The sequence below is a fragment of the Scyliorhinus canicula genome, chromosome 6 (assembly GCF_902713615.1).
Source record: "Scyliorhinus canicula chromosome 6, sScyCan1.1, whole genome shotgun sequence".
Classification (NCBI taxonomy): domain Eukaryota; kingdom Metazoa; phylum Chordata; class Chondrichthyes; order Carcharhiniformes; family Scyliorhinidae; genus Scyliorhinus; species Scyliorhinus canicula.
Window position 1 is genome coordinate 13,055,301 of NC_052151.1, and position 9,306 is coordinate 13,064,606.

General features: G+C 59.0%; 1 protein-coding gene across 1 annotated transcript in view; it reads left to right on the top strand.

Moving 5' to 3' along the window:
- The window catches only part of brox (BRO1 domain and CAAX motif containing), a 56,909-nt gene extending 47,840 nt beyond the window's left edge, over window positions 1-9,069 (top strand). The window contains exon 12 of the mRNA XM_038798884.1: window positions 8,463-9,069. Within this exon, the coding sequence (XP_038654812.1) occupies window positions 8,463-8,549 (87 nt within the window). The 3' untranslated portion in view covers window positions 8,550-9,069. The remainder of the gene's footprint in view (window positions 1-8,462) is intronic.
- The last annotated feature ends 237 nt before the right edge of the window (window positions 9,070-9,306 follow it).

Sequence of the window (9,306 nt, forward strand, 5' to 3'; positions counted from 1 at the left end):
TAGCATCCCGCACCCTGCCCGTAGCATCCCGCACCCTGCCCGTTAGCATCCCGCACCCTGCCGTTAGCAGCCCGCACCCTGCCCGTTAGCATCCCGCCCCCTGCCCGTTAGCATCCCGCACCCTGCCCGTTAGCATCCCGCCCCCTGCCCGTTAGCATCCCGCCCCTGCCCGTTAGCATCCCGCCCCTGCCCGTTAGCATCCCGCCCCCTGCCGTTAGCGTCCCGCCCCCTGCCCGTTAGCGTCCCGCCCCTGCCCAGTTAGCGTCCCGCCCCTGCCTGTTAGCGTCCCGCCCCCTGCCCGTTAGCGTCCCGCCCCCTGCCCGTTAGCGTCCCGCCCCCTGCCCGTTAGCGTCCCGCCCCTGCCCCGTTAGCGTCCCGCCCCCTGCCCGTTAGCGTCCCGCCCCCTGCCCGTTAGCGTCCCGCCCCCTGCCCGTTAGCGTCCCGCCCCCTGCCCGTTAGCGTCCCGCCCCCTGCCCGTTAGCGTCCCGCCCCCTGCCCGTTAGCGTCCCGCCCCCTGCCCGTTAGCGTCCCGCCCCCTGCCCGTTAGCGTCCCGCCCCCTGCCCGTTAGCGTCCCGCCCCCTGCCCGTTAGCGTCCCGCCCCCTGCCCGTTAGCGTCCCGCCCCCTGCCCGTTAGCGTCCCGCCCCCTGCCCGTTAGCGTCCCGCCCCCTGCCCGTTAGCGTCCCGCCCCCTGCCCGTTAGCGTCCCGCCCCCCTGCCCGTTAGCGTCCCGCCCCCTGCCCGTTAGCGTCCCGCCCCTGCCCGTTAGCGTCCCGCCCCCTGCCCGTTAGCGTCCCGCCCCCTGCCCGTTAGCGTCCCGCCCCCTGCCCGTTAGCGTCCCGCCCCCTGCCCGTTAGCGTCCCGCCCCTGCCCGTTAGCGTCCCGCCCCCTGCCCGTTAGCGTCCCGCCCCCTGCCCGTTAGCGTCCCGCCCCTGCCCGTTGGCCTGTTGGCATCCCGCACCCGGCCCGTTAGCATCCGCACCTGCCCGGTTAGCACCCTGCCCGTTAGCATCCCGCGCCCGTTAGCGCCCTGCCCGTTAGCGCCCTGCCGTTAGCGCCCTGCCCGTTAGCGCCCTGGTTAGCGCCCTGCCCGTTAGCGCCCTGCCCGTTTAGCACCCCGCACCCTGCCCGTTAGCACCCCGCACCTGCCCGTTAGCGTCCACGCCATGCCCGTTAGCGTCCCGCACCCTGCCCGTTAGCGTCCCGCACCCTGCCCGTTAGCGTCCCGCACCCTGCCCGTTAGCGTCCCGCACCCTGCCCGTTAGCGTCCCGCACCCTGCCCGTTAGCGTCCCGCACCCTGCCCGTTAGCGTCCCGCACCCTGCCCGTTAGCGTCCCGCACCCTGCCCGTTAGCGTCCCGCACCCTGCCCGTTAGCGTCCCGCACCCTGCCCGTTAGCGTCCCGCACCCTGCCCGTTAGCGTCCCGCACCCTGCCCGTTAGCGTCCCGCCCCCTGCCCGTTAGCGTCCCGCCCCCTGCCCGTTAGCGTCCCGCCCCCTGCCCGTTAGCGTCCCGCCCCCTGCCCGTTAGCGTCCCGCCCCCTGCCCGTTAGCGTCCCGCCCCTGCCCGTTAGCGTCCCAACACCCCCCATGCCCTTTGGCGTCCCGCCCCCCCGTTCCCGTTGATCCCGCCCCTGCCGTTAGCGTCCCGCCCCCTGCCCGTTAGCTCCCTGCCGTTAGCGTCCCGCCCCCTAGCCTAGGTCCCTGCCGTTAGCGTCCTGCCCGTTAGCGTCCCTGCCCGTTAGCGTCCGCCCGTTAGCCCGTTAGCGCCCGCCCCACCTGCCGTTAGCGTGCCCGAGCCCCGCGTTAGGTCCGCCCCTGCCGTTAGCATCCCGCCCCTGCCCGTTAGATCCCGCCCCCTGCCGTTAGCATCCGCCCCTGCCGTTAGCATCCCGCCCCCTGCCCGTTAGCATCCCGCACCCTGCCCGTTAGCACCCTGCCCGTTAGCACCCTGCCCGTTAGCACCCTGCCCGTTAGCACCCTGCCCGTTAGCATCCCGCACCCTGCCCGTTAGCATCCCGCACCCTGCCCGTTAGCATCCCGCACCCTGCCCGTTAGCATCCCGCACCCTGCCCGTTAGCATCCCGCACCCTGCCCGTTAGCATCCCGCACCCTGCCCGTTAGCATCCCGCACCCTGCCCGTTAGCATCCCGCACCCTGCCCGTTAGCATCCCGCCCCTGCCCGTTAGCATCCCGCACCCTGCCCGTTAGCATCCCGCACCCTGCCCGTTAGCACCCTGCCCGTTAGCATCCCGCGCCCTGCCCGTTAGCATCCCGCACCCTGCCCGTTAGCATCCCGCACCCTGCCCGTTAGCATCCCGCGCCCTGCCCGTTAGCACCCTGCCCGTTAGCACCCTGCCCGTTAGCATCCAGCACACGGCCCTGTTGGCATCCCGGCCCCGTTGGCATCCCGCACCCGGCCCAGTTGGCATCCTGCACCCGGCCCAGTTGGCATCCCGCACCCGGCCCAGTTGGCATCCCGCACCCGGCCCAGTTGGCATCCCGCACCCGGCCCAGTTGGCATCCCGCACCCCGGCCCCGTTGGCCCAGTTGGCATCCCGCACCCGGCTCCGTTGGCATCCCGCACCCGGCCCCGTTGGCATCCCCGCACCCGGCCCCGTTGGCCCAGTTGGCATCCCGCACCCGGCCCAGTTGGCATCCCGCACCCGGCCCCGTTGGCATCCCGCACCCGGCCCCGTTGGCCCAGTTGGCATCCCGCACCCGGCCCCGTTGGCATCCCGCACCCGGCCCCGTTGGCATCCCGCACCCGTCCCAGTTGGCATCCCGCACCCGGCCCCGTTGGCATCCCGCACCCGGCCCCGTTGGCCCAGTTGGCATCCCGCCCCCGGCCCCGTTGGCCCCGTTGGCATCCCGCACTCGGCCCCGTTGGCATCCCGCACTCGGCCCCGTTGGCATCCCGCACCCGGCCCCGTTGGCATCCCGCACCCGGCCCCGTTGGCATCCCGCACCCGGCCCCGTTGGCATCCCGCACCCGGCCCAGTTGGCATCCCGCACCCGGCCCAGTTGGCGTCCCGCACCCGGCCCAGTTGGCATCCCGCACCCGGCCCCGTTGGCATCCCGCACCCGGCCCCGTTGGCCCCGTTGGCATCCCGCACTCGGCCCCGTTGGCATCCCGCACCCGGCCCCGTTGGCATCCCGCACCCGGCCCAGTTGGCATCCCGCACCCGGCCCCGTTGGCATCCCGCACCCGGCCCAGTTGGCATCCCGCACCCGGCCCAGTTGGCGTCCCGCACCCGGCCCAGTTGGCATCCCGCACCCGGCCCCGTTGGCATCCCGCACCCGGCCCAGTTGGCATCCCGCACCCGGCCCAGTTGGCATCCCGCACCCGGCCCCGTTGGCCCCGTTGGCATCCCGCACCCGGCCCCGTTGGCATCCCGCACCCGGCCCCGTTGGCATCCCGCACCCGGCCCCGTTGGCATCCCGGCCCCGTTGGCCCAGTTGGCATCCCGCACCCGGCCCCGTTGGCCCCGTTGGCATCCCGCACTCGGCCCAGTTGGCATCCCGCACTCGGCCCAGTTGGCATCCCGCACTCGGCCCAGTTGGCATCCCGCACTCGGCCCAGTTGGCATCCCGCACTCGGCCCAGTTGGCATCCCGCACCCGGCCCCGTTGGCATCCCGCACCCGGCCCCGTTGGCATCCCGCACCCGGCCCAGTTGGCATCCCGCACCCGGCCCAGTTGGCATCCCGCACCCGGCCCCGTTGGCATCCCGCACCCGGCCCCGTTGGCCCAGTTGGCATCCCGCACCCGGCCCCGTTGGCATCCCGCACCCGGCCCAGTTGGCATCCCGCACCCGGCCCCGTTGGCGACTAGCTTCTGATCCAGAAGGTGAGACCGCAGGCACAGAGGGTAGAGTACATGATTGGATTGAGGACTGGCTGAATGACAGGCGACAGAGGGTCATGGTATATGGGTCCTTCTCAGGCTGGCAAACTGTAACTATCGGCTGCCTCGGGTCAGTCCCCGGGGGTGCCGCGGGGGTCAGTCCCCGGGGGTGCCTCAGGGGTCAGTCCCCGGGGGTGCCGCAGGGGTCAGTCCTCGGGGGTGCCTCAGGGGTCAGTCCCCGGGGGTGCCTCAGGGGTCAGTCCCCGGGGGTGCCTCAGGGGTCAGTCCCCGGGGGTGCCTCAGGGGTCAGTCCCCGGGGGTGCCTCAGGGGTCAGTCCCCGGGGGTGCCGCAGGGGTCAGTCCTCGGGGGTGCCGCAGGTGTCAGTCCTCGGGGGTGCCGCGGGGGTCAGTCCCCGGGGGTGCCGCAGGTGTCAGTCCTCGGGGGTGCCGCAGGGGTCAGTCCTCGGGGGTGCCGCAGGGGTCAGTCCTCGGGGGTGCCGCAGGGGTCAGTCCCCGGGGGTTCACTGTTTACAATATGTATAAATGATGTGCAAGCAGGGACAGAGTGTAACGTAGCAAAATTCGTAGCTGATGCTAAAATGGGTGGGAAAGCAGCCACTGAAGAGGAGATGAAGATTTTACAGACGAATATAGTTAGACCAAGGGAAAGGACCAAAATTTGGTAGATGGAGTTTAATGTGCATACGTTACCCATTTTTGGCAAAAAAACATAGAAAGGCAAGTTATTATCGCAACGGAAAACAGATCCAAAATGCGTCTGGGCGGAGGGGTCTGGGCGTCTTTGTTCATGAATCACAAAGTCGGTATGCAGGTACAGCATGTAATTTAAAAAGGCAAATGGAATGTTAGTGTTTATTGCTAAAGGACTGGAGTATAAAAGTAGAGAAGTGTTGTTGCAATTGTGCAGGTGTTGGGGAGGCCACATCTGGAGTATTGTGTCCAGTTTTGGTCTCCTTATTTGAGGAAGGATGTGGTGCGTTGGAGACAGTTCAGAGGAGATTCACCAGGTTGATTCCGGGGATTAAGAGAGACTAAACCGTTTGGGCTTATACTCTCTGGAGTTTGGAAGGATGAAATGGGGATCTGATCGAGGTATATAAAATACTAAAAGGGATCGATAAAGTAAACCTAGACCAAATGTTCTGCCTTTGAGGGTAATCTAGAACGAGGTGTCACGGTGGGGTGGGGATGGGGGATGGGGCGGGGGAAGGGGGTGGGGTGGGGATGGGGAGAGGCGATAGATTTAAAACTGAGATGAGGAGGAACAACTACTCGCAGTGTGGTGAATTTGTGGAACTCGCTGCCCCATAGTGCGTTGGAGTCCGAATCATAGAACAGTACAGCACAGAACAGGCCCTTCGGCCCTCATGTTGTGCCGAGCAATGATCACCCTACTTAAACCCACGTAACCCGTATACCCGTAACCCAACAATCCCCCCATTAACCTTACACTACGGGCAATTTAGCATGGCCAATCCACCTAACCCGCACATCTTTGGACTGTGGGAGGAAACCGGAGCACCCGGAGGAAACCCACGCACACACGGGGAGGACGTGCAGACTCCACACAGACAGTGACCCAGCCGGGAATCGAACCTGGGACCCTGGAGCTGTGAAGCATTGATGCTAACCACCATGCTACCGTGAGGCCCCTAAATCATTAAATGGTTTCAAGAATGAGATGTAAAATGGGTTAAAGGGATATTGGGAACAGGTCGGGAGGTGGATGAGACCAGGAAGAGATCAACCATGATCTGATTGAATGGCGGAGCAGGCTCGGAGGGCTGAACTGCCTACTTCTGTTCCTATGTAACTATGGTGGGGTTGCCTTGTTAGTTAAGAACAAAATTAAATCTATGGCACTAAACAACATAGGGTCGGATGATGTGGAGTCTGTGTGGGTAGAATTGAGGAACCACAAAGGCAAAAAAAACCATAATGGGAGTTATGTACAGACCTCCTAACAGTGGTCAGGACCAGGGGCGCAACATGTACCGGGAAATAGAAAAGGCATGTCAGAAAGGCAAGGTCACGGTGATCATGGGGGACTTCAATATGCAGGTGGATTGGGTAAATAACGTAGCCAGTGGATCCAAAGAAAAGGAATTCATGGAATGCTTACAAGATGGCTTTTTGGAACAGCTTGTCATGGAGCCCACAAGGGAGCAGGCTATTCTGGACCTAGTCCTATGTAATGAACCTGACTTTATAAAAGATCTTAAAGTAAGGGAACACTTAGGAAGCAGCGATCATAATATGGTTGAGTTCAGTCTGCAGTTTGAAAGAGAGAAGGCAAAATCGGATGTAATGGTGTTAGTTAAATAAAGGTAATTACGAGGGCATGAGAGAGGAACTGGCGAAAATCGACTGGAAGCAGACCCTAGTGGGGAAGACAGCAGAGCAAAAATGGCAGGAGTTTGTATGCATAATTGAGGACACTGTACAGAGGTTCATCCCCAAGAAAAGAAAGATTATCCGGGGAGGGATTAGACAGCCATGGCTGACAAAGGAGGTCAGGAAATGTATCAAAGAAAAAGAGAGATCCTATAAAGTGGCCAAAAGCACTGGGAAATCAGAAGATTGGGAAGGCTATAAAAACAAACAGAGGTTAACAAAGAGACAAATAAGGAAGGAGAGGATCAAATATGAAGGCAGGCTAGCCAGTAATATAAGAAATGATAGTAAAAGTTTATTTCAATACATAAGAAACAAACGACAGGCCAAAGTAGACATTGGGCCAATTCAAACTGATTCCGGAAGGCTAGTGATGGGAGACGAGGAAATGGCTGGAGAACTTAATAAGTACTTTGCGTCTGTCTTCACAGTGGAAGACATGAGTAATATCCCAAAAATTATAGAGGGTCAGGGGTCTGAGTTGAGTATGGTTGCCATTACAAAAGAGATGGTGCTAAAAAGGCTAAAAGGTCTTAAAATTGACAAATCTCCTGGCCCCGATGGGCTACACCCTAGAGTTCTGAGGGAGGTGGCTGAAGAAATAGCGGAAGCGTTGGTTGAGATCTTTCAAAAATCACTGGAGTCAGGGAAAGTCCCGGACGATTGGAAGATCGCTGTTGTAACTCCCTTGTTCAAGAAAGGATCAAGACAAAAGATGGAAAATTATAGGCCAATTAGCCTAACCTCGGTTGTTGGTAAAATTCTAGAATCGATCGTTAAGGATGAGATTTCTAAATTCTTGGAAGAGCAGGGTCGGATTAGAACAAGTCAACATGGATTTAGTAAGGGGAGGTCGTGCCTGACGAACCTGTTAGAATTCTTTGTGGAGGTGACAAGTAGGTTAGACCAGGGAAACCCAGTGGATGTGGTCTGTCTGGATTTCCAAAAGGCCTTTGATAAGGTGCCACACAGGAGGCTGCTGAGTAAGGTGAGGGCCCATGGTGTTCGAGGTGAGCTACTGGCATGGGTTGAGGATTGGCTGTCTGACAGAAGGCAGAGAGTTGGGATAAAAGGTTCTTTTTCGGAATGGCAGCCGGTGACCAGCGGTGTCCCACAGGGTTCAGTGTTGGGGCCGCAGCTGTTCACCATATATATTAATGATCTGGATGAAGGGACTGGGGGCATTCTAGCGAAGTTTGCCGATGATACGAAGTTAGGTGGTCAGGCAGGTAGTGCTGAGGAAGTGGGGAGGCTGCAGAAGGATCTAGACAGTTTGGGAGAGTGGTGCAGGAAATGGCTGATGCAATTCAACGTGAGAAAATGTGAGGTCTTGCACTTTGGAAAAAAGAATCCAAGCATAGACTAACGGTGAGAAAATTCATAAAGCCAAAGTACAAAGGGATCTGGGAGTGCTAGTCGAGGATTCCCTAAAGGTAAACATGCAGGTTGAATCTGTGATTAAGAAAGCGAATGCAATGTTGTCATTTATCTCAAGAGGGTTGGAATATAAAAGCAGCGATGTGCTACTGAGCCTTTATAAGGCTCTGGTTAGGCCCCATTTGGAGTACTGTGTCCAGTTTTGGGCCCCACATCTCAGGAAGGACATACTGGCACTGGAGCGTGTCCAGCGGAGATTCACATGGATGATCCCTGGAATGGCGGGTCTAACATATGATGAACGGCTGAGGATCCTGGGATTGTATTCATTGGAGTTTAGAAGGTTAAGGGGAGATCTAATAGAAACTTACAAGATAATACATGGCTTAGAAAGGGTGGACGCAAAGAAACTGTTTCCGTTAGGCGAGGAGACGAGGACCGTGGGCACAGGCTTAGAATTAGAGGGGGTAAATTCAGAACAGAAATGCGGAGACATTTCTTCAGCCAGAGAGTGGTGGGCCTGTGGAATTCATTGCCGCGGAGTGCAGTGGAGGCCGGGACGCTAAATGGCTTCAAGGCAGAGATAGATAAATTCTTGATGTCGCGAGGGATTAAGGGCTACGGGGAGAATGCTGGTAGGTGGAGTTGAAATGCCCATCAGCCATGATTGAATGGCGGAGTGGACTCGATGGGCCGAATGGCCTTACTTCCACTCCTATGTCTTATGGTCTTATGGTCTTAACTATGTTGTTCAGTTAGAATCCAGGACTCTGTGCTTGGCCAACACTTGCAAAATGTGATGATTAATGCAATCTGATCTCCCTTTTAGGCCAAGGATAAAAAGGAAGAGGAGGTGAAGCCTGTGAAGGAGCCAGACCTGAAATCCCAGAAAGACACGGGTTGTTCAATTTCTTAAGAGACAGAAAACGGAGATTAACCTATCTGTTGGCCCGTGCTGCCTTCTCTCCAAGTGCATGGCCTGTCTCCTAGAAGGATCTTATTCAAGTGGCCAAGAACTGAAATATGACATCCTGATTTCCCTTCCCCACTTTCCCCACATACAGTGACTCCGCTTTTCAGTAAAGTTAAAGCAGAGTCGTCAAGTCACAAGTTAAGAACAGGCTGTTTCTGTGGTTCTCTGACTCTCGCCCCTGTTGTTGTCCAGGATGAAGATGGGAGGCAGTTTCTGTCCTGGAAAGGTCTGGATCACTCTATCACCTTGTGAATACATTAAAAAGAACTAATGGCAAAGACCCGATACAGACGAGAACCTGTTTCTCATTCCCAATGTGATGGTACTTCAATTAACACCGGCCTTAAACAGCTAACTGCAAGTCTCTATAAACATTCTCAAATGTTCCATTCTAAAATCTAAAATTGTGTCTTGCAGCCCAAGAAGAATCTGTGGTTGGGAGGAGTAAATTTGTTATTTTCCATCCTCGTTCCCCATTGCCAGTTTCTATCCATTAAGTTATCCTCTGCAGCAGCTGCACTGACCGTACCGTATAACCAGCGGGGTGGGGAAAGAGTCACAGCCAATGTGGGCTAGGCGGGGTGGGGAAAGAGTCACAGCCAATGTGGGCTAGGCGGGGTGGGGAAAGAGTCACAGCCAATGTGGGCTAGGCGGGGTGGGGAAAGAGTCACAGCCAATGTTGGCTAGGCGGGGTGGGGAA